Source organism: Hypoxylon fragiforme (assembly GCF_022984875.1).
Source record: "Hypoxylon fragiforme strain CBS 206.31 chromosome Unknown GGS25scaffold_4, whole genome shotgun sequence".
In the NCBI taxonomy this organism is placed as follows: domain Eukaryota; kingdom Fungi; phylum Ascomycota; class Sordariomycetes; order Xylariales; family Hypoxylaceae; genus Hypoxylon; species Hypoxylon fragiforme.
In genome coordinates, this window is record NW_026054759.1 from 1,737,095 (window position 1) to 1,761,005 (window position 23,911).

At 47.6% G+C, this 23,911-nt stretch overlaps 6 protein-coding genes across 6 annotated transcripts; all 6 read right to left on the bottom strand.

The window, feature by feature from the left end:
- Window positions 1-2,135: 2,135 nt before the first annotated feature.
- On the bottom strand, window positions 2,136-3,697 carry GGS25DRAFT_486178 (uncharacterized protein). The gene has a single exon (XM_049260605.1). It carries the CDS (start codon window positions 3,166-3,168, stop codon window positions 2,215-2,217), a length of 954 nt encoding a protein of 317 aa, XP_049117745.1. The 5' UTR covers window positions 3,169-3,697; the 3' UTR covers window positions 2,136-2,214.
- Window positions 3,612-5,990, bottom strand: GGS25DRAFT_486181 (uncharacterized protein). The gene is made up of 4 exons (XM_049260606.1): window positions 5,491-5,990; window positions 5,355-5,407; window positions 4,273-5,266; window positions 3,612-4,204 (listed from the first exon to the last, which is right to left on the bottom strand). The coding sequence occupies exons 1-4, from the start codon at window positions 5,671-5,673 to the stop codon at window positions 3,743-3,745; spliced, it is 1,692 nt and encodes a 563-aa protein (XP_049117746.1). The 5' UTR covers window positions 5,674-5,990; the 3' UTR covers window positions 3,612-3,742.
- Window positions 5,991-6,149: 159 nt separating this feature from the next.
- Window positions 6,150-7,606, bottom strand: GGS25DRAFT_486184 (uncharacterized protein). The gene has a single exon (XM_049260607.1). It carries the CDS (start codon window positions 6,865-6,867, stop codon window positions 6,574-6,576), a length of 294 nt encoding a protein of 97 aa, XP_049117747.1. The 5' UTR covers window positions 6,868-7,606; the 3' UTR covers window positions 6,150-6,573.
- A 1,269-nt stretch (window positions 7,607-8,875) lies between these two features.
- Window positions 8,876-16,508, bottom strand: GGS25DRAFT_486193 (Ion transport protein-domain-containing protein). Its single transcript, XM_049260608.1, has 5 exons — window positions 14,358-16,508; window positions 11,915-14,293; window positions 10,095-11,851; window positions 9,943-10,032; window positions 8,876-9,888 (listed from the first exon to the last, which is right to left on the bottom strand). The coding sequence occupies exons 1-5, from the start codon at window positions 15,933-15,935 to the stop codon at window positions 9,384-9,386; spliced, it is 6,309 nt and encodes a 2,102-aa protein (XP_049117748.1). The 5' UTR covers window positions 15,936-16,508; the 3' UTR covers window positions 8,876-9,383.
- Window positions 16,509-17,654: 1,146 nt separating this feature from the next.
- GGS25DRAFT_233106 (casein kinase II, regulatory subunit) lies at window positions 17,655-19,495 on the bottom strand. Its single transcript, XM_049257036.1, has 3 exons — window positions 19,052-19,495; window positions 18,242-18,487; window positions 17,655-18,183 (listed from the first exon to the last, which is right to left on the bottom strand). Exons 1-3 carry the CDS (start codon window positions 19,109-19,111, stop codon window positions 17,716-17,718), a joined length of 774 nt encoding a protein of 257 aa, XP_049117749.1. The 5' UTR covers window positions 19,112-19,495; the 3' UTR covers window positions 17,655-17,715.
- Window positions 19,496-19,709: 214 nt separating this feature from the next.
- On the bottom strand, window positions 19,710-23,683 carry GGS25DRAFT_486195 (RIC1-domain-containing protein). Its single transcript, XM_049260609.1, has 3 exons — window positions 23,005-23,683; window positions 20,776-22,944; window positions 19,710-20,708 (listed from the first exon to the last, which is right to left on the bottom strand). The coding sequence occupies exons 1-3, from the start codon at window positions 23,431-23,433 to the stop codon at window positions 20,010-20,012; spliced, it is 3,297 nt and encodes a 1,098-aa protein (XP_049117750.1). The 5' UTR covers window positions 23,434-23,683; the 3' UTR covers window positions 19,710-20,009.
- Window positions 23,684-23,911: the final 228 nt, after the last annotated feature.

Below are 23,911 nucleotides of genomic sequence, written 5' to 3' on the forward strand. Positions count from 1 at the left end.
CAATAAAACTGCGTTGCATTAATCATAATTTTGAACCCTTTCTGAGTATTGCTGCCCTTGCTCCTGTCCTATTACCACTACGTACTGTAAATTAATGGTTTATATCCACGCCTACTAATGTGAATAGCATCCTCAGGGCGTAACCCTCTACTTGCTAGTTTTACTTCTCACCATTAAGCTTAGGTTCGGTTATATTGTATAGACGGTAGGGTATAGGTATAATTATAATTCTAATCCCGACCATCCCAACCACTACTACCACCACCACCCCCAAACCCACCGTCATCATGATCGCCGTTTCATCCAAAATATCCTACCCACCCCCACGGGCCCCCATTCCTCCTCCCAGCGCCTCAGGTACTCCCGGCGCTCCTCCAAGGCCCGCTCTCGCGCCGCCGCCGCCTCCTTGATCTTCCGCGCCGCTGCGTTGCGCTCGCGCGTCATGCGTAGGAAGTTGCGCGCCGTGGGCGGTCGTTGCCCGAGCTTGCCGCCGACGAGGAACCAGTAGGTGAGGGGGGTGCGTTGGTTTGCGTCGGGCTTAGGGTGGGGGGTTTGGTGGGTGGGTTTTGATTTTGGGGGTGGTGCTGCTGGTGATGATGGTGCTGGTAATGAGGGGAGAGGGGGAGAGGGGGAGGGAGAGGGTGTTGTTTTCGTCGCTGTTGTGGCGGCGACGGCTGCGGCAGGTTGGGTGGGCTCCGGGGTGTTCGGGGGAGGCACTGGTGGTTGCGGGTCGGGGTTCGCTCCAGGCCCGTCTGCTGCTGCTGCTGCTGCCTCGGGTGCGGGTGCGGCTGTGGCTGCGGCTGCGGCCGCTTTGGGCTTCTCGTCGTCTGGTTTGTTGGGTTCCGGGCTGGCGTTCGCTTCTGCTTCTACGGCATCTGGTTCTGCGGTCTTGGGCTCGACGGTTTTGTCGTTGGTGTCGGGGCTTACATTGCTGTCTCCGTCTGCAGGGGATGGATCCTCTGAAGACATGATATGTTCTGGGGGCGCTTATTATGTAGTATTATTTTAATAATTTATTGGAGACTAAAAGCACTTGAAGCCTCAAGTCGGCAGCACTACGAGGCGAGGTAAAGGGGCTTTAAGAAGAGCAGAGGAGGCTCACTGACGGCGAGATATTCTACAGTCTGGTGGCATGGAAGTGACTGGCTTAGCACGGTCTCCGAACAGTAATGCGTAATTCCCAGCTCACTAAATGAATCAGAATGGATGTGTATTTGCTCTCATTTTGCTCATTTTGCTCGTTTATGAGATAAATATATTTCCCCGTCCGGGGATCATGGGCTCTATCGTCATGCTCCCTCCCCCCCTTTTCCATCATGTCTAAAGTGTATATACTGTCAGGGTAAGAGGTCTTCCAGCTTTTTATATATTATTCAATACTCATCGTACGTCATACGGATACACAAGTAGTTGATGATAAGATATGTACACCGTTATGCCCTGTACGCTCTATTATTCATATACGTACCCATAGTAGGTCCCATACGTGTTGGGCTCGTGAAACCTCCAGTATGTGGAGATCGTGTCTGGCACATAGGTGAAGGTGCTGTAATCGACAGCGCGGGCTTACTACGGTCTATGCAACCCGTCGTCAAGGATGGCTACACGTACGTTGTTTGTTTACTCTAATTTTTAACTCTCGAAGGTATCCATAGATACATGTAAGTTAGCAATCATTTAATTAATGGAGCTTGTATGTGTTGGTGACAGTGTTCACTTGAATGAACTGTATACCTACCTACCTAACCTAGAGTCCTAGACATCCTTTTCCCCCCTTGTTTAGTTTCGGTGGCTTAATAGAGATATATGGTTTGATGGTCCCCCCCCTTTTTTATCGTCGGCCACTAGTTAAATACGTAGTACAAACCTACCAGCTGTTTCCCCTGCCAACCACGATACACATAACACTCTATTAAATTAAACAAACAAACAAATAAGTAAATAAACAAAACCCTGCTTCAATTGTGCTACGATGGATGTGTTTGATTAATGGCTTACCTTAGGGTCCTTAGCTGCTTGGAGCCTGGGTAAATACACAAGTGGAAGATGGTTACAAGACAGCCAACCCTTGTTGTTGTTGTTGTTGGCTTTGCCAGTTTCTGTGCTGCGCTACTACAGTACCTATCAATCTAATTCTCTGTATAATAGCTACATGCCCAGGAAGGTATCTACGAGTATAAATAGCGCCTAAAGATAGCCAGCCGGCCGGCCAGTTCACAGCCATCTTCCAAAGTTTATCCAGCCAGGCTTCTTCCCATACTTCTGAGCGAACAGAGGGTGCACCTTCGCGCGCTGGTCTCCCTGACCAGGGGAAAGCTCGTCGTCCCTGCTATTACTGTTATTGTTGTTTTGCGGAAGCCCACCCTTGCGTGCCTGGGTACTTCGCTTGTGCATCTGTGCCTGTGTCTGCAGCTCTTTCACATCCCTTCCCAAGTCCACCCACTCTCCGTCGTCCTCGTCCTCGTTTTCCTTTTCCTTCCCCGCTGCTCCAATCTCTGTGTTCATCTTCTTGCGTATAATCACCATGGACCCGCCCGAGGTATCCGAATGTTGTGTTTCATCGTCGTCGTCGGGGTTTTCTTCTACATGCTCCCAGCTACTGCTGAGCGAATGACCACTATCCTCATCATCTGATACCTTCTCGTCATCTGTCGGAGCGATGGACACGACGCGAGGATAGGAGGGGGAGGGGGAGGAGGGGCGAGCAAAGAAGTTGCTGTCCTGTGGTTGTCGGAAGTCCAGATGGATCCCCAGGCGGGCGAGGCTGGCGGCGCGGTAGCTGGGAGAACTACGCTCGGGCTCGATGGTCCGCTGTTGATGACGCGCTGAGTCGTTGGAGGAGGGAGATGCATGTTGGGGTAGGCTTCCGGGTCTGGCTGCTGCGGATCTGGGGTGCGGATCAACTGAGCTTTGGTTCATACCGACTGTGTTTACCGTGGGAGTGCGGGGTTCATATCGTCGGTGGTACTGCTGGTAGTGATAGTAATAGCTACCACTATGGCTTCCGTGATCGCGGTGGTGCCCGAGACCTCGGTATGGTGGTGGAGAAAGAAGGGGGGTAGACGAGTCTCGAGGTTTCGGAACCAACAGTTCAGGTGCTGGTAAGTCGGCTACGGGCTCTCGGACACGACCCGGCGTAGATGATCCCTTGGACAGCGGGGAAGACATTCTCTCAGTTGCCTCTCTTGGTAGAGATATCAAAAGTTGTGGTGATATGATAGGTAGTATGTATAATGGAATGTGGAATTTGTTCCCGTATGTAGTGAGATTGAGGTTGTTCTGAGAGCAATATTTCGCCTTAGAAGAGCTTTTGATGTAATGTAATAAGGCTGTAAAAATATCCTATAATATAGGAAGATTGTAAGGGTGAAAGTGGGAAGATCGAAGATGGAAGTGAAGAAAAAAAGGGGAATGAAAAGCAAAAGTAAGTCTTCGTTATATAGTCAAATGCGAAGAGTAGGAATACTAGAGTTCTCTAATATAGCTCGAATCTACTCATGATATGAGCAGGCGAGGTAACTTTTCCATATAACCTTTGAAGTGTAATCGATGCCACTAAGTGGTGTTGGCCGAGTAACCTCTCACAGCCCCTAAGTATGGAAGGACTTAGACTTTGTCATGTTTTCATCTCATTCTGTAACTAAATGTCTACCTGGGTACTCTGAACAACGTTTACCGCTAACAACATAGCGCCCTGTCAGACTTTCGTCCATGCTTGCCTTTTTTACCATTTCTTTTTTTTTCACCAAACCCCCCTCTCACCAACACATAACCCCTCCGTCAGTTTCTCCCAATGAACCAGGTGACCTCTCTTTCGGCGAACCCACGCCGCGTACATGATCCAGCTCAGCCACACCGACACCAGGCTCGCTAGTGCTAACCACTTGTACTGCTCTGTACGAGGAAAAGCAATAGCAGCGCCGGCGCCGAATAGCTCGAATATGTTCACGACCGAGTTCTCAGTGCCGGCGAAGCTGGAGCGTTGGTTTTCTGGGACGAGAGTTTGCGTCAGTTGCTGGGTGGTGAGATCGAAGACCCATACCCCGAGTCGCGAGCAGGCGAGGAACGAGAACAGGACTATGCTCCAGCCCACGTTGGGCGATGCTTGCTGCTCGGCGGTGATGCTGCGGGCAAAGATAGATGATAGGCTCTTGATTTCGTCTTTTTGCGTAGAGATTGCCCATAGGGCTATAACCACTGGTACCTGATGCGTCATGTCAGCTACTCATTTAGGTAGGTATAAAAGGGGATAAGGGACGTATAAAGACTTACGGTATTGACAAGCTGCCAGCTGATACCCCATAACCCAAACCGCTGAAGCCCTACCACGGTCCGCACATCTCGGCCTCCGTCCCGGTTGCCGGCGATCAATCCGATCTCCGTTTCAGCGTCGCTATCCAGCGAGGGGGACGAATCATGATGATGGGCTTTCCCCATGTACTGGATACCGCGGGGGGTGATGACCGTACTGCTGATCTCAAACACGGAACCGATAGCTCTCGCAATGGTAATGGTGTTGAGGGAGTAGCCTATGTTGATCAGGTACGTGATGAAGGTCGCCCTCCACGTCAGCATGTTGAAATGTAGCAGCGCTAGTGCGACTGAGGGAATCCAGACAGATGTGCCAAAGTACATCTCGAAGTTGTGGAAATATTGTCTTGTTTTCGCTAACCACGACGTCGGCGCTGCTTGAACTGGCTGGGGTGGGTGCACCACGCGCGGAGCCTGGAGTAAGGGGCTGTTATTCCATACTCTCTTGGCCGAGAATACTTCGATTGGGATGCTAAATAGGCTTGTGAGGCCGGCGAATACGACGCCCAACCGGACAGAATCCAGGGCCGAGATGACTGCAGCGATCAGGATGGGCGAGATCAGTTTACAAACGAGGTCGATCCTTCTCATGACCGCATTAAGGTGGGTCAGGTCGTAGGGTCTACCGGCCGGAGCAGCCACGGTGACCACCCAGTCCCGCTCCATGGAGATCAGATTGCCGGAGGAGCTCAGACGCTCGATGATGCCCAGACTTACCGCAACGGCGAAGCCAATGCCTTTCAGGAGAGTATTTTTGGGTAGTACGAATGTAGAATGAGGCCCTACGAGGTCCTCTTGACTTAGTATGAGGATCCAGACGAAAGAGCCGAGGATTACAGAGCCTCGGTTGTAGATGATGGTGGAGAGTAGTGTGCGCAGCCGGCTAGGCGATTGTTGGACCCAGTGCCCTACCGAGCTGGAAAACAGAATCATGGCAAAGTATACCAAGATCATACTGCGATATTGTGTTAACAAGAACTCTTTGGATAGATCGGAGTCAAGAAATAGAAGAGAAATAGGGGTAAAGGGGGACGAAAGTTTACCGGAGTGCAGCAGCCACGAGGGTATCTGGATATGCGGCTGCGGTAAAGAGAATCTTAGTTGAGTTTGTCCGTTAGCTGAAGAGGAATTCCATAGAGGTTATCTTCATTCCTTTGGGTTGGGCGGGGGGAGACGAACTGCAGCGAACTCGTAGCCACGAGCATTCCAGGTAGAGAAGGCATGGCTAACATAGAGATTGAGGGCTTGTGATGATGTGAGACCTTGGTGGTGATCTTGATCTTGTAGATGCTCATTTTCACTAGATAGCTCAAGGCCATCTTCGCTACCGCTATCACTATCCATGCTGTCCCTGTTATTCATGATGTCTAGACATGAATCATCTCAAGATCCATCTAGACCTATATGGAGGGTACTAAGTAGGTAGGCACCATTCATATACCTAACCTACTTACTACATACCTAGTACCTAGATAGATGGCTACTCTTATGAGTTTTTGATTATCTTTAGATTCATTAGGATGGATGACCAATGTAGCTAATAAATACACAATAGCTTGTACTGAATTGTCCAATGAATGAGTCAGGCCGATGTAGTATAATAATGTGAGTTATAATGTATATAATGTATATAATATATATAATGTATATAAATATGGACGGAGATGTGATTGGCAAATGGTTATGTCGTCAGTGGGGGATATCGGGGAAATCGGGGAAATCGGGGGAGTGGCCGGGATAGGAGCGCCGGTCACCGGAGCTTTTCTTCTCTTTTCTTTTTTCCTCTTTTCTTTTTTTCCTTTTTTTCCTTTTTTCCTTCTTTCTATTACTTCCATCTTTTATCTCATTTGTTCTTATACTTTTTCACATTCATCTTCACCTTTGATTTCGTAATCTTCACAATCTACAATCTCATTTGTAATTGGTAATAGGTATGTAATGCATTAAACCTCCGTAAGTAAGCGCCATTTACCCTATTCCCAAAACCTTTCCTTCGTATCCCCTCCAAAGAATTGCTATAACAGTATCTCAAGTTCGGTCGTGTCCCGTCATCATGGGAAACGTCCTCAATCAATAAGTCCCGTCCCAACAAAAAGTCGTGCCTTCTAAGCTACCAGTGAAACTACTTCCTCCAGGGGGGTGCCTCTCTCGTATTGGCAATATCATTACGTGCAGCTTTGCCAGCGCCCCGTAGGCCTGACAATGTATATGTCTATCTTCATAAAACACAAAGTTTTACGGTTCCAAATCAGAGAACCAACTTTAGAAGTTCAGCGATCCCATTCGCTCCTCAACGCCACCCCAGTAGACGATGGGCCTGGGCTCGAGCATGCTGAGCTCTGGACCTGAGGCCTTCTTCTCCGCTTCCAAGTCGACGATTGATGGCTGTCTGAACAATACCGCGTTGATCGTGCTCACTGGCGACGATGTGCTCGAGCTGCATGACCGGTAAGAGCTGGTAGAGCTAGTAGAGGCTGTAGAAGAGCGGCGGAAGGATGTGCGGATGCCGGCCGGCGATAGGCGCGACCTGATGGTCTGGAATCGAGATGCGTGCATTTTGCCTGTGAGGGGGTAGAGGGGGAGTTATGTGTGGTTTTTTTTGGCTTGCTTCGGTTGAAGGGGTAGGGAGATTTTGGATTATCTCAATACACACAGCAGGCGTATATTAATTAAAGACGGCCGTTGAAAAATAGACTCAGCCGGTGAGTTGGAAGAAGGTAAGAAGCGAATGCAGAACCAAGCTGGTGGAAGAATATTAAAAGATAGGACGAACTATTCCGCTGGGGATGAATAGAACAAGTAGATATAAGCTGTCGTAGGTTGGAGGGGATGAGGCGGACACCGAAGGAGAGTCTGAAGGATAGTAGGAAAGATGCACGGATGAGGTGTGAGTGAGGGAGTGTTAAGTAGTATGCTGGTATGAGTGTCTGAGGTCAGGAACGATCTGTCTAACGGGATCTAACCCTGAATCGAGGCTGGATACCTACATAGTACCGAACCTATACCCAGGAATGTACCAGGAATGTAGGGTGTCGATAAACATCCGATCCACTTCGCTATGGCCTTGAACGTTGAGAGGACAGGGAGACATGACAACCTTGAAGTCATGTTACCTCGTTAAGGCACGCACACACGCACACCCACCCGCATACACACACATCTCCGATTCAGGGGTGAGTTCTAAAGGGCGATCTTTATGCGACATGGACTTTTATTGTGGCTGAAAACCCGTTACGCGGTCCGCGATTGACAGCGAGCGACGGTCTTCTGAAATCTCCAATGTAGCAACTACAGCTGCAGAAGTTAGTTGTGATACTCGTGTGTACTTCAATACTCCCCGTAGTTACATATGTAAATACCAAAGCTATTACTACGTAGTAAGTTTGGTTGGTAGTGGCGACAAAGATACCTTACCTACCCAACCTACCCAGGAAATAAGATTGTGTGCATCACGATGTGTGTAGTTAGTGTGGTGTGTGTACGTCGTATTGTATCTAGTTACTACTAGTTAGTAGTAGTAACTTAATGGATGTGAAACATCTCTGCTACCAATCTGTATCTTGCCTGACGATAAAGTCTTGCTGTTTCGTAGCCCTGCAGACAGCTATGAAGTATGGTACGGCGTAGTACTATCGTCGGCCGTTGTTCGAACTAGGTAAAGCGAATGCTTTAGTTTGACTTATTCTTTTTCTTTCGGGTGTATGATCGACAACCAGGATTAAGGGGCCACCCCTCAGATGGGTCACTTTTAATGATTCAGGTTGTTTCATGACAGGCATGTTAGGCATGACATACCTTAGGTAGGTAGTGTCCATACTTATGATACTGTTGATATTATCGATATTTTGGAGACACATGCAATATTCATCATATTATGTACAGTAATAAAAATCCACGCATAAAATACATAGTACCTACTAACCTACACATATGCATGCATAGTCCACGACGAGGCAGGCCAAGAAAAAGGTCTATTCAGAATTCTGGAAACATTCTGGAATTCCCAAGGACGGGATGAGAATAAATGGTGAGACAAGGAGCTTGAGAACTCATGCGATGATGGTTTTATCATGAGAAGAATATCGAATATCTCATACTACTAGTAGTAGTATCTACTATTACATGATTGAGTAAAATAGCCAACTACATACCACATATGTACATCATCCTACTGTAGTATCACATTGACATTGACGAGGATGGTATGATGAAATTGGAAAAGAAGATAACTATCACTGATACTGTAGCTCGGACTTCAGCTTTATCTTGGCATCCTGTGGCTGAGTTTCTGCACACTACGGAGTAGATGCTATCTATGTACTCACATCACGAACCCTTGGCATCGCCGCACCATTAGCATAGAGCTGATCAAATACGACCATTTTACGCCTTATAGTTTGGTTCCCCATCCCTTACTATCATATATATATAAAGTTGTACCTAGGTATCTACTAACCTACATAGTAAATGATTATTCAGAGCATTCAGAGTATTATTGAGAGCATTCACAGTGTTACATACAGCAAGTGTAAATTGACAAGTGTAAATAACTACTTGTAGCCATCGGGTAATGTGTAAGCTTCTCTTCGCAGTAAAAGCATCAAATCTTTTTTTTATCACCTTTTCTACCTGGGCTTTTCCCGATCTTTGCTAGGTACAAACTCGGAGAAAATAAACAAATAAATACAAGCAGGTCTGTCTACACACACAATGCCATGTGTCTTCTCCTGTATCTTCGCCTTTCTAATGCCCTGAGACGTCGGCCCGCCCAATGTCCCCCTGCTACGGGAGCAAAATACGTACATACAATGCAAAGGAAAAAAAAAAAATAAGATTCAACTGATTTATGGTATAGACGGTGACCTCGCCCAATGCAGACCGCTATGTGCCAAGAACGCCTTTTGAACTCATCCAATTCATTCCCCTCTTCGTGACATAGATTCTAAGGGGGGAAAGGATACCCTGGGCCGTCATCGGTGCCTCTTCTTCCCCCCCTTTTCTAGAGCGTATCATTTCATTATGTAGTGAATGTGTAATCACTGTATCGACCACCAGCTAAGGTGGATGTCGTATTACCGCGGAGCGCTCCAGTCCGATCGTCGAACCGATCTTCGTATAGTTGCGCTTCGCCTAATGCTTTCCACCCAAACTGAATCGTCCAGCAGCTCTCTGACCTGCGCTGGACTTACTGAGCTGCCGCGCCTGCTGTTTTCGCCCGAGGCCGGTGCAGATTCTTGCAGATCGAAGCTGAATGCAGAAGCCTGAGACTGATGCGCAGGCATGGATGGGCTTGCTCTTGGTAAGCTCAATGGGTGTGCTTGCGAAGAGTCGTAGGCCGCAATATCCGTGCTGGAAGACCAACTCTTGTGCAGTGGCCGTGAGGCGTCCGACACGGCAAGGAAATCGGAGGATGCGGACCGGCCTAGCGGCACTGCTAATGTCGAGCGTTGCTTTCCTGTCTTCTGCCGTTCGTCTTCGTCGTCCACGAAAATATCGGGCACATCTAGTTGAGGAATTGCTGTCATTCGTGCCGACCGCTTCGTCTCCATGTGTTTCTTGAATTTTCGAGACCAATAACTGGGCAAGAGTCAGTAAAGGGGCACACATCCATATGTGTAGATAATTACTTACATTGTATCGAAGAAACCAACCACGACCCTGCGACGAACCTCTTCTTCAACACGCTGCAGGCGCGCGCGACGGCGTAGGAACTCCTCGAGCCTTCAAAAAGGAATGATGATTAGCCACGAATGTATAAGTTTTGAATACGGATATTTGCTTACTTTAGACTCTTGTTGTCGCTGATGATCTTATAATGCGCCATGATCATGAGTACCGTCGTAAAGGAGATACCTTGAATAGGATCCGCGGATACCATCACCTCCTCGTAAAAGATGTTGAACCGACGGCGCTGCTCTTGAACTTTTCGTACATCAATCTGAGCAAGTCTTTGGTTCAACCTCCGGATATCCACTCCGCCGAGGTTGCTTCCAGTAGCCATAGATGAATGCCTCATAGGCGAGTCATCGCTTCGAATGTCTTCCAAGATGTGATGAACAGAGTCTTCTGAATCGTATATTCGCATTTCAAAGATTCCTGAGAGCTCTCCCAACAGCCTTGGAAATGCTTCTTTACTGATAAAGCCTGAACCATTAGGATCAACGCTGCGCCAAGCCTCCTTGAACCTTCGTATCTCATCTCGATCTATGTGTGCCATTCCGCTCGAGCGCTGGTACACGTAACTGAAACTCTCGTAGATGAGTGAAATAAAGAGATTCACGAAAATATACATGCTGACCAGGTTCCAGGCGATGAACAAACATCTAGCCCAGTTTTGGCTGCCACAGTCGCTATTCAAGAATTCTGGGTCGTCTACACAGAGCGGCGGCTCGATATTCGCGTAGTCCTCCATGATCTGATTCCACCCTTCACCCACACTCATACGGAAGAGAAGGAGGAGGGCATTTGGAACCGTCCTGAAGTTAATATTAACACCTTCATTTTCCCCAAAGCGGGTCAAGCTGAAGGTTTGGGTTAACGCGATGGCGAATACAAGGAAAAATACCAGCCAGGTGGCCAGTAGGTTGACAATGGTTGTCAGACTTGCAGCCGCTGTTTTGAAGAGCTGGTCGAGTGCGTCGTTTCTAGGAATTAGCAGGAGGAGGATGCTGACGAGGAAATATTTATGTAGCTGAATAAATGTTTGATTATCCGTCTTGGTATTGAGTAGCACAGTGGTCACAAAAGTACCAAAGACAGATATCAGTGAGTAGACGTCCCAAGAACTTCTTCTGAAACGCCTCCAACCAAGGCCGACAATGCGAATGACGATATTGGCAATGTAAACCAGGGTAAATACTAGGAAGATGAAATCCCTCGTACGGGACCAAACATCTGGCTCGGGATAATACTCCAACATCAGCAGTATTAAGTGAAGTACAAGGACGGCAGTGATTCCTGTGTACCACTTTCCTCGTTTCTCGATTGCACGCTTGTGACACCACTTCTTCCACTTATTCTCAGACTCATCATAAGAGCTTCTGGACGGTGATATTTGGCGTAGAAGCTTTCGCAGCTCGAGCCATGACCTCTGTTCCGCTGTCAAGAATGCAACCCCCGTCTGTTCTGTGTAATTCCGCATAAACACGGAAATGAACAGCGTCAACACGAACACCGTGCTAAGCAAGTTAAACACCACAAAGAACATGGCATTACCTTGCGCTGCCATTGGCTGAGGCTGCAGGGTTGGTCCGGTAATCGCTTGCACAGCAAACGATACGTCCACCCAGCCCTCTTGCGAAACAATTTGGAAGAGAATGAATAGAGAGGAAGCAAAGTCATCGAAACTAAAATACGAGTTGTCCGCAACCCGTGGAGCAAGCAGTGGCCATGCCGGGTTGGATGGCGAGCTTTGATATTCGCCGAAGCAGTCGGCAAGTTTCGATATACCACCATCGTTACATTCCAAGAGTTGCCCATGAAACAAGTTGAGAGCGTAAATGGCGAACGGAATTAGCAAAGACAAAGAGACTAGGGCAGCCTGAAGTATTGAGTTAGCAGACAATCCAAAATATTATCCCCAAACAACGCAAAATCGACTCACGCTGATGATCTTCCACCCTGCCACTATTATTAGGGAGTGAAAGGTATCTCTTGCGCTATTGCTAATGTTTAGGAGACGAAGAGCTCTGAGCGCTTTGAAGGCACCAATGGCCCTGGAGACAGCCCCATCATTGAAAAGTAGGGTGAGCACGTTGACCCAGAGGGTGATGAGAACAATACCGTCTATAGTGCCCCAAGAACTTCTATAATAGGCATTCGGAGTGAAGAACCAACCATCGGCAATGATCTTAATCCCGGCTTCGATGGTAAAGAGGATCGCAAAGCCGAGGTCAACCCAAACAAACCAGCTAGTAAATCGGTTCGTATCCTTGTGCTGCTCAAGGTATTCCTTCTGAAATAGGGGGGTAGTGATACAAGCTAGGAGCACCATGGCGATAATGGCCGCATAGATGAATACCGTGAAAGCGTACCAAGCGATTTTGTTCGGCTCCACGCCATCGAATCGCTCGTTGCCCCTACCTGGTCCGACGAGTCGCTGGCAAAGACGCCTGATAGGATTCGTGGGCTTGAAAATGAAGAGTGAGTTATTGTAAGTGGGGTGGCGGGCAAGATACTCGCGCTGAGCTTTACGACGCTCCGCGGTGGCCGATACTGCCTGGCGTGCCATCTGTCGGGGGTCTAGGGTATTGTTGGGTGCATTGAACCGGACGTTGGAATAGAACGGATTAGGCTCTCGGCTGGTGAACATGCCTTTGACCCGTCCCCATATTGTTGATAGAATGCCGGGTCGTATGCCACCGCCAGCTGCTCCCTCCCGAGCCGAAGGGTCGTTAGTCGTCTCTTGATGTAACGAGTCCAAAGTATCGTCAAGGAATTCTCGAACGACGGCATCTTTCAGTAGCATTTCCATTGTTGCCGGGCCGTAGTCAAGAGGATCTCTTGTTTTGGCTTTTCCAAAAGAGAAAACGTCTGATAGCGTGATAGTGGTACTCGCGTTACTGCCTAGTTCCTTGCGTTGTAGGAATGCCTTGACCTGCTCTAACCGCTTTTCATCTTCCGACACGTCAAAGTTCTCCTGAATGACAGCAATAAACATGTTGACGAGAATGAAGTATGCTAGGATAAACCAACCGATAAGAAACATTGCATTGTACCAGGACGTATTATAGATAGTGGTGTACGACGTCACATCGTATAGAATACTCGTCCAATTCTCGCTGGACAGAATCTGATACATGCCGAGAAACGAGTTGAAGATGTTGTAGAACGATATTCTGACGAGTTCTCCTCCGTCGTCATATAGGGGTATTTCCCCCCGGAAGAGTTGGACAGCGAATATGGCCATGATGAATGTGATGAGGAACACAAATACAATAAGATTCGCAATACCAGTAGCATTTCCAAGAACCAATACAATTAGTTTCCTCGTTATTGGGATGGCCAAGACCACGCGATACGAACGCAAAATTTGAAATATCGTGAGCCATGCATATTTTTGACTGTCCCCCAAAATCGGCGGCAGAGCTATGATCGTGGTTGCTAGCGCGAGGAAGAAATCGAATAGATTGCGGGTATTTCGGTGAAAGGCTCTCCAGTTGGCCGCAAAGCGGATGACAATCTCGATGTCTAATAGGATCGTAACGATTAGACTATTTATGATGATGACGGTTTCTCGCTGAAGCGACATATCTGCACTTCTCCAAGCTTGGGAGATGAGATCATAAGCAATGAGTAGCACCCAGAAAAGCCAAGTCTTATTGTATGTCTTTTGCAATGACGAAATCTTTTGTATTCGTTCGTCTTCTGTACCCTGAATCTGGAAATCCTCATCCGCTGTGAAGGCGCTCGCCTTGCTATCCTCTCGGATGACTTGAAAGGACGAGGTAATGACAGCAATGAGCAAGTTCGTCAGCCAAAGCATCATGATCATGATGCCAGCGCCAAAGAAGAGTGCAGCCGGAAGGAATTCCGAGTAGGTAGTGTAATACATGAGGTCGGACCAGGTGTTAGCACTCATGATCACGAAAACTAGCTCGAGAGAGTGATAGATATTATTGAAATTGACAGTATCATTGTACGGACTTGTCTGCTCGAGGCAGATTGACTGTTTGGGACAGATAAACCCCTTGGGCGATGAAGACGGGCTGGTGAGATTTTGTAGAGACCCGGGAATTGGACTCTTAACCCAAGGCACTTCGCGGCCATTTGCGTCCAAGTGCCCACCGCAGAAGGTATTGTCATTTGTGAAAGCCGCAGAGAAATTGGTAGGCTGCAGGGGATCCAGCCAGACACATTGCCGGCTAAGACTTGCTTTGAAGCTCTGCACGCCAATGATGGCGAATAAGAGCCAGAAAAATCCAATGAGAAAGGATACCCGAACGAGTAGTGGCGCTGCTTTTTTCAAACTTCGCAGTATAATCTAGAAGCACGATTAGCACTCCATGCTACCTAGAGGCCTTGTGCAAGTGTTATTAGGTACTTACAGCTGTTCCATTAGTGAGGGCAAGCAGTCGAACGATTCGAAGACAACTAAGCATTCGAAAGATGAACAAATGGTGTGTCATTTCAATACCCGTTATGCTAAGGACGAAAGCAATCCAGAATGATACAACCGCGATGAAGTCCAATCTGTTGAACCCATGCCTGAGAAAGGCTCGACGTGCTAGTTGCATTCTCAATTGTTCCTCAATTGTTTCGGGGACGCTACCATGCATCATAGTGAAAGACCGAGCAAATGTGGAGGGCCCGAAAGACGGCTCCCTGGGTGATTTGACCGATTTTTGGCGCTGAGGACGAAATACTGCATTATACTGATCAGATATAGCACCACGAAGTCCCTTCTTTCGGTCAATGGTGCTATATTCCGCGGCGTTCAATATGAAACCCGACACAATGATACGAGCTGCTATTTCAAGCGTGAATATAATAAAGAGGATAAGGATTGCCCAGTTTATTCCAGAGGTAGGGTCCCATAGAGCTGGTCGCTTGTTTCCAGGATCGTAAACATTGTTTGCGGCTTCCACAGCAAGCAAGACGGCTTGAAGCACAATTAGTAGGAGGAGGATAGGCTCCATGTAAGGATTGACCAGAACATCGCAAAGCTTTCTTCTAACAAGGTTGTCAGGCCCAAATATGCCGAGAGAACGACCTTTCAAGGGATTTGGCATGGGTCTCCCGCGACGGGGTGGTAATGCTGTTTCCGATAAGGTCCATTCGGGATCGCCCTTCTTCTCGGTATTGGAGGGGTTGAGCTGAGACGGGTATGATGTATCGACACTCGTATGCGTAGAGAGATGGCTTTGGGGCGCACGACCGTCGACACTCGGTGATCGCGACCTCTGCCGTCTTTGCTGTTGCTGTTCAAATGTTTCCCCCTCACCACTGATATTGACAACACGCTGGGACATGGCCCTAACAATCGACCCAGCTTTGTATAGGGCTCCAGGCGCCCGCGAAACCCGACTATCATTTGGCGTGAGGGATGCTCCATAACTCTGATGTTTGCTGGGCGCATAGCCGGTTTCCAAGTCGAATCCGAGCATCTGAGCAGATCGTTCGCGCGGGCGGGAAGAGGTGTCTATGTCCGAGACAGTCTGGAAACTATCTCTTGGTTGCGCCTCGACTTGCGAGGCTAAAGCGCCGGAGATTGGCTGTGCAGACGATGTTAAAGGTGAGCTATCTGATTCGAAGTAATCGACATGACTTGTCTCGTCATAATAGGGGGTTTCGTTGTCATAGGGATTAGCGGTCGAGGATGTAACAGGCCGAGGCACGATAGGAGGCGGAGGATGGATATCTGGAGGGAGGGCAAACTGCAAAGCGGCAGCATCTATTGGCGACGTGGGGCTCGGATCGGTATCGTTGCTGGGTGGGTAACCACCCCAATAGGTTGATATGCCGAGTAAGTTACGATCGGTAGGAGGGCCCCTCTGCCCCCCGCCTTGCGACTGAGAATCATGCTGATGTTGCTGGCCAGCAAGGTCCTGTAATGGAATGGATTGAGACGAAGATCCGGAAGGGTTCTGTTCTGAATGTCGAGGCGAAGCGGAGGACCTAGTCATGGTGATATGGTGTCATCCAGATGACACTCAGTTATTACCTAGGTGGGTATGTAGACGGGCAGGAAGACCAAGCGCAATACGCATAATACGCAAGTAAGCGCACTAGCGGGCAGGTTGGTACAGCGATATCATCAAATGGCATCTCATAGGAATGAGTAATTCGGTTCGAGAATTGTGTTGGGGAAACTAGGTTGATTACGAAAATGGATGGTTGGTAGAGTAGAAATGGAATTGAGATTTGGACTTTGTCTTGGATTTGGATTTGAGAACGAGAGACAGGGAAAGCGACTATGAAACACATTAATCGGGAGGGACGCGTGGGTCACAAGAGGTGCAGCAGGTTGGAAAAGAAGGACAGGCAATTGATAGACAATAAATAAAACCCCAGGTGTTCTATCACCCCCAAAGTTCGTCGTCGTGGGATTAATTACGACAGACGGAGAAACAGAGAAATACAGTTGTTAATAGAAGAAGAAGAAAAAGAGATTGGATATTGTAGGTATGGTAAGGTTCAAGGTTATTAACATTATTATTAACATTATTAACAGTTCACCCAATTAACTTGCCAACTTTAATTCGCTACCGACTTTACCACTTTATCAAAAAGAGGTCTCCAGCAGAGTCCAGCTGGTCATGGCTGCCACAGGTTGACCATGCTCAGCCGCTTTTCCGACTCATTGGCCCATGGGACTTAATAGGTGGAGTCTGGAGAGTAAGATAGCCTATCAACCTAAGAGATTCTTACGAGACTAAGCCTTATGCATGCCTACCAGGTACTAGGTACATAACATAGTAGGTACGTACCTACTAGGTAGTAGAATTATTACTAGAATACCTACCTACCTTTCTAGTAGTATGTATTGAATAATTCTTCAAAATTCACATGTCTAATGCATAGGTAAGATACCTAGTAGAGATATGATATAATACTACATGTAGATGTCGATACCTACATAATAGAGTTCTTTATTGAATATTATAGGTATTATTTGATTCAACTTGTTGATTCATTGGAATACTTACATGTATTACCTATCACATGTTTTCAAACCTCACCATGGATGGTTCAAGATGGTTCAATTAATACATATGAAACGGTATTAATAGATACATAACTAGTTACCTGTATGTACTATGTAGTACTATGTATGTACAGAATCTTAGGCTATCTTCGGCCGATTTCACGGACAAACCCCCACACATGTACTTGAACTTGAAGGTATCCATAAGTAGGCATGTATACAGCTAATAAGGGTAGATACCGAGGTGTACCAAATATAATTATAATCAGCCAATATCTTTCTTCTAGATTGAACAAGTATCACTTCCATTACTTAGTATGAGGTTGTCGACTAAACGTAATAGGCACCTGACTCTATAATATACATACCCTACGTATAATGTAAGTTCACTCATCGCAAGAATGGGCTAATGACGAGAGGGATTTCAGCAAGGTGCTTAATTAACATCCTAGCTAGAGTTATAGACGAGCCACGATGCTAGGATACCGTATACTTGGGGAATATTTCGTCAATGCCGTAAGAATGAACAAGTTATCCTTCTCAAACGCCCGCGTGATGCCAAATTTGTCTCTTCATTACGAACGCCGTCCTACCGTCCAGTTTGTACTCATGCCCTATAATGATCCGACTAATTAGGAATAGGCTCTTAGCCTGCTTGCCGAGGACGAGCGGCATTACTGATCTTGCACGGCTCCTACAGGTATCAACCGTGCGATATGTATTGTGATTCTGACGCCTTGGTCGTGTTTGGAATAGCATTAGCCAACAACGTGCATGGCATCCCCCTCAAGCTCGATATCTTCTTCTTCTTCCTCGTCCTCTTCCAAATCATCATCGCCACCATCGTCCTTGAATCCACTGTCTATCTCCAACTTTCGCAAGCGCCGTACCATGTCTGCGCGTTGACTATTTTGCCAACGGATTAGTGCGGCGGAAGAGTGCACTTTAAACCCGTAGACTCGAGGGATGTATCGGTCTGCGTTCTTCGGAGGTACCAGTGCTGGGTAGACCTGGAACATGATGTTGTGAAAGGAGGTACCAAAGTACGCGCCATCGATGGCAGCATGCCGCGAGGACTTGGGGTTATAGACGTCTTCGCATCGAACGCAGTAGAGCTTAACGGGCTTTTGGTGTGGGATATCAGTCTGGCCCATCGGCAGTAAGGGGTGTGAATGGCAGAAGACACGTGGGCATTTTCCAAAGTCGGCCTTCTTGTATTTGTCGAGCTAGCATATGATCGTCAGTTTGTGAGAAGTCACGCAGTAGACAAGAACCTGGCCATACCATCTTAGCTAAGCCGCGTGTGGTAACAATGTAGCGCGCGTGTATTAAGCCGTAGAGATGGCGAGCCGACTTCTCGATGGTCTCTCTCATTTCGTCATCGCAATCGAGGTCAAATACGTCGGTAATGAGGTCGAGGGCATATTGGTAGTACTGGACTTCTGTGTTAAGCCCAGTCAGGTTGAATCGATCGGTGAGGTAGTCCTCGTCGATCTCGCAGAAGTATTCGTTTCCGCGCGAGGAGATAAACTAGGGACACGCAATTAGCTCTGACACGAGAAGAGTGCTTGATAATGTGTCCAGACAGTCCGACTCCACCCCATATACATTGACGACGTAGAATGCGACTTTGGTGAATGAGTAGCCGAACCCTCTGTCCTGGTTTGTAAGGCTGATCTCGAGATAGGCAGATCGTGCAGCCTTTGGGCTTGTGTAGATGGGGGAGGGCGACGAGAAGACCGAGGTGGCAACTCCGAAGGTAGATTCTCCTCCATGACCAATGCTAAGTATAACTTATATAGTGTATGTATAAAGATAATCTTTATGGTCCTTCAAGGGAGGAATTGAAAAAAATGCTACCGTTTGAAGCGACTGTTTGAAGATGGCCTCTTTGTTGATCAAATTCGGAAGATTGGTAAGAGGGAAGGGGGATAAACGACAGAGGACACGAAAGGTATCGCGTTTTGGGGATAGAATGCGCGTCGGACACGATCTCGCCTTTCCCGAAATTTGCTACCCGACTGGCTGACCACATACTATGTAGTACTAGGTATGTATTGCTGGGTTGAAGTCCAAAAAAGTGCGTGCACTTACCCAGTCTCGCCAATAGCTAGTGTAGTCGCTATCGGACTCTGAACCGAACTCGTCCATCATGGCTGCGGGAGGCAGTCGTGATAGGCTGAATAGCTTGTTGTCCCTTCGGCGGCCAAATAAGAGGTGACGTGTCGGAGTGTGGAACGGAAGAAGAATGGGGACGGGAGGGTAAATGAGGCCCGTGATGGGATGGCTCTTGCAGTTGTTAGGGGGAATGGACTTAGGTACTACTAGGCAGGTAAATCAGGTGCAAACAACCTTAACAGATTTAAAAAAAAAAAAATAGTTGACGAAATGGCCGTGAATGTCTGCAGGGCAAGTGGTGGGTTGGTGGGGTGGGTTCGAAAGATTGGGTGGATCTAACTATTTGAGCCTCAACATTTACAAACCTTGATTCAAATCATTCAATCCATTCAATCCAGCAAACTAATAGGTATATGTACTTATTGAAGCCTCAGCCTCAGTTTCTAAAATATATTTTCTTCCAAATCCGGGGGGACGGTGGATCTTGGATCTTGGATCTATTAGCCGGGGATCTACCGACAAATACCTACATAACCTAAGCGCATACCCCCTTTATACTACCTAACCTAGTACACACCTCTATGCATGTCAATATAGTATCATATACTTATGTAGTGCATAGTAGCGAGTGTCTGAAAAAGGTATACTATGTTTATAAGTACCTGCCTAGATGCTAGTAGTAGGTAGGTATCTAATCATATGGATTTTCCATTTATACTCTCCATCTTATTCATCTAAAGTCTCCTTGAAGACCTAACCTACATAACTTGCACATACATAAGCCTGCATTCCAAACCCCCTTCTACTCCCAACGCGGAAGAATGCAAACGGATTCCCTCCTAACCTCCCTACCTCCCATACCAGTATCCTAAACCATCTCTCTATTACTTACTAGGCTATTACCTAGGTAGTAGAGCATTACATATTGGATGTATCATATGGGACTGATTGTACCAAAGCTGCTACCGTCACTTGCCGAGTGCCCATCAGAGCTAGCCTCTGACCCTTGCCGTGTTAAACGGGAATTGCCATTGCTTTTTCTCGGCGGCACTTCCAATCTAGTCATTATATCCGTATCGTCTGTTTCTTGCTTAACTCGAATATTGACCAGCTCCATCGCCTCTCTCAATGTCTCCCCGCTTTCATCCATTGCCGCTAGAAACCGAGCCAATTCCTTACAAAGCTCCCAATCCTCTTCCCGGATCGCTCGAGAGAACAGCCGCACTGATTGTTCAGATGCCGCTCCTAGCTCTTCGAATGTGTGTAGTATCAATAAATAACCTCCCGCCGTCTTCAAGGACCCACGCTGGAGGGATTCCTCAAACAACTCTTGCGGCGGAGGCAAGTATGCAAATAATGTCCTCCAGGATCGGACTTCGGTTTTCCTCGTACACTGCACTACAATATCTAGGTATTGCTTAAATGATGATAATAGCGAGAGGACCCTGGGTAAGATCGCAGCTTCCGGCGCGGGGCCTGAATCGACCTCCTCATCTAGCACGTGATGGAGAAGTACTTCCAAGCCATGAGCGAAGTACGCGAGGTTTTCGTATTGTTGTGCTAGTTTGAGCGCAGTAGCGGCATTATTGGCTACCAAATGATATCGTAGGATCTCAGGAAGGAAGAGATGAGTCTATGAGTTATTAGCTTTACACAGCACACACACGTACGTGATGAAAACGAAGATGGGATGCACTAACCCTAATAGAGAAGCGGAAGAAGGAGAAATTGATATCTCGGCGTTGAACCAGTTCAGGCTCAACACCCAATACAATCCCTTTACTTAATAAAACAGATAAAGGATAAAAATCGATAGGCATAGATACTGTAGGGGGTAGTTCTCTTGATGGCTCAGCCAAAGTTGCTCGGAGCACTTCTTGGATGTCGGGCCAGACTTTCAGCTCATGCCCCTCGAAAACCCACAACGAATTCCGAAGGCTGCTCTCTTCTGCCTCCGCTGAGAAACCCGTGCTATATTCGTTCAGCATGTTGATAGATAATTGATCCCTCATACTTGCGTAGAACTCTACGTTGTGAGATATGACACGCATGTCGTATTTGAGCTGCCCCTCATTACTCATCGACGGCTGGAGGAGTACAAGTTTCCCATCCACTAAGAATAGCACCGAAGCGAAGGCGACATCCTGTGAAGGATCGCCATCAGTCATTTGATTCTCGGGCAGTATCCAACTAAGCCCCCTCACTCTTGCGGGAGACCTGACAATGCCATGGAAAGCTATTTGTCCAACCTGTATAGGTCGCACCGCGCCGGAAACGGGTGCAAAGACGAAGTGGTAAAGGAGGTTCTCGTAAGTATAGACAAGCAGAGAATCCTCCCCCATTGGAGTAATCAGAACAATAGGAGCTGGTAGTTGTTGTGTGAACATAACTGTCGAGCTCTCAAGAGCTGCTTCCCTCGAGTATAGGCGGAGCTCATATGATCTGTTGGCCTCGACAGCTGCTACTAGAATGTGCTGATACCAGCACATACCGCCCCTCACTTGAAACTCGTTTTCCATGACCTCATTCGCAAACGTCTTCCACCTACCGCTATTAACACTATAGTGTGCAAGCCCACGCTTACCTGCCACCGCAACATATCTACCATCTGAGGATATGACTGTGCATTTGATGGGCCATTGGTTCAGAAGGTAATTAGAGGGAATCCTAGCGTTATGCCAAAGGAATGGCTCTGCAGAGATGCTAGTGAGATCTGGGAGGTCATAGCCTCGATAAACCATGATAGTCGACGAACTTTGTAACACAGTACGAAAGAGGTTTGGGGGGGTATAACAGCCAGTCACGGCACTTCGCGCCATCTCGAGCAACCAGATGGCCTCATCTTGGCGAGCAACAATCAATATTTCGCATGCGCCGCCAACCCAGCTAGCTTCAGTGACACCGCTAAGCCAACCCTCCTTATTGACAGAAGTGATGGTTGGATTTGCGTTGAAACTATGACTGGCGGTCTTGCCAAATACGCTCCATGTCACCCACCCGTTTTCATAGCCGGCGAATAGACAATACCCATCCGGGGAATAAGCCATGGTTGTTAATGTACCGGAAGACCCAGACGAGACAGGTATTCTGTGTACATGAGAAGGAGGGATATTGCCCGCGTAGTCTCTGGCGGAATACACACGGATACTGCCATCAACGCATCCCACTGCAATGAGTGAGAATCGAGCATTGACGACTGCTCGAACAGCACGATCCCCATTCCCCTGGGGAGAATGGAAGCAGTAGCCCTTAAATAGCTTTTTGGGGTCAAAATCCGTGTCAGTGGCTAGACGAGCTGAGATCCGTTGAACAGCGTAAGCTTTGCCGTCGCTTGTAACCCAAGTGGAGATGTTCATTGGCCGGTCATGGGTCATTTCCCTGATTGATACCTTCTTTTCCAGCCAGCCCATACGGCTTACAAGTTCAGTGCTCGTCTGGTTACCTGTGCTATCGGGTATCCATCGAATGCATTGGACCGCTGCTGGCTTCTTGGTAGCCACAACCAACTCTTCGTCAAGAGCAATGGCGCACTCAATGCCGGCGTCAACTTTGATTACCCTACGAAAGCGAACGCTTATATCACGAACCCCAGCCCCTTCGCCAGGCCCTAGCAGAATCTGATCGGGTGTATTGTTACCAGGGCCTCCGAAGTGGCTTTGCCGCCGCCTCTGAATATTACTATGGTCGGAAAAGTGAGGTTTATAAACACGTGAGTCGGCATCAGTCGCAAGCGAATACGTGATCAAGTAGCCTAAGCTTGTCTGGACAACGAATATAACGGAGTCTGGTCTTAGTAGAAGCGCTACATTAGTACCGTAGGATCTGATTGACGTTTCGGAACGGACGACGACAGCTTGGATTACAGTAGGCTATAGGGAGGTACCAAAGTCAGCACATAAAGTAAGCGGTTCATCCTGCCAAGCACGAACCTTGGTCTGCCATATCGTCATAGAAGAAGCAGTGATGACAGCGAATAGATGGCCAGTCCTAGATACTTTCAAAGCAACGACCGGCTCTCCTGTCGGAAGGCTACCTCCCTCGGCGCTAGGAGCGGCAAAGAAATGGTGAGAATTGGACCCATTTCCATCATGATAGATGTCATGCTCTACCGAGTTTATAGCTGGGGTAGCTGGAGTTCTGAGACCTGGGGTGAAGGGTGGTAAAAGGTTATCAGAGACGACTCGATCCTTCTCATCAACGAGTATGGGAGGCGGCGGGAGGTCAGAACTGGATAAAGAGTCATTGTCGGCAGATGAACTAGAGGCGATGCCATCATGAGATACGACGTGGTTCGTCTTGGCAGAGGTTTGGGTGGTAGTTGTCGCATAGATTCTAGGAGTTCCAATGGGCCAGTACATGGCTAAAAGAGGCCCCTAGAGCCTTCATCCGTGTGCCTAAGTATCAGTGGATCATGGACAGAATGTAGTATAAAGTATGAGCAGCCAATTATGCCGCTATCTCCGCATTCTGTTAGGGTGCAACATAGCGAGATGTGAAGGTAGAGAGCTTTCGTGGAGGAAGGCTGTACAAGGTGGTATGTAGGATGAATGTATGTACAGGATGTAGTTATGTACTACTAGTAGTATGTGCAGGATGTACAGATGTGCAACATCCAACCTTGAATCAATTCAATCATCGATGTTACATAGTACATTAGTACATTAGTACACTAGTGTTAAAGTGTAGGCATCTTACGTACCTACGTCCCCACATATGCATCTACTAATAGTACCAGGTAGGCGCATAAATCAGGCACGGATGTTAGCCCATTGGATAAATTCATTTCAATATGGGGCATTGTTCTACTTACACTGGTTATTATGATATCCACTAATC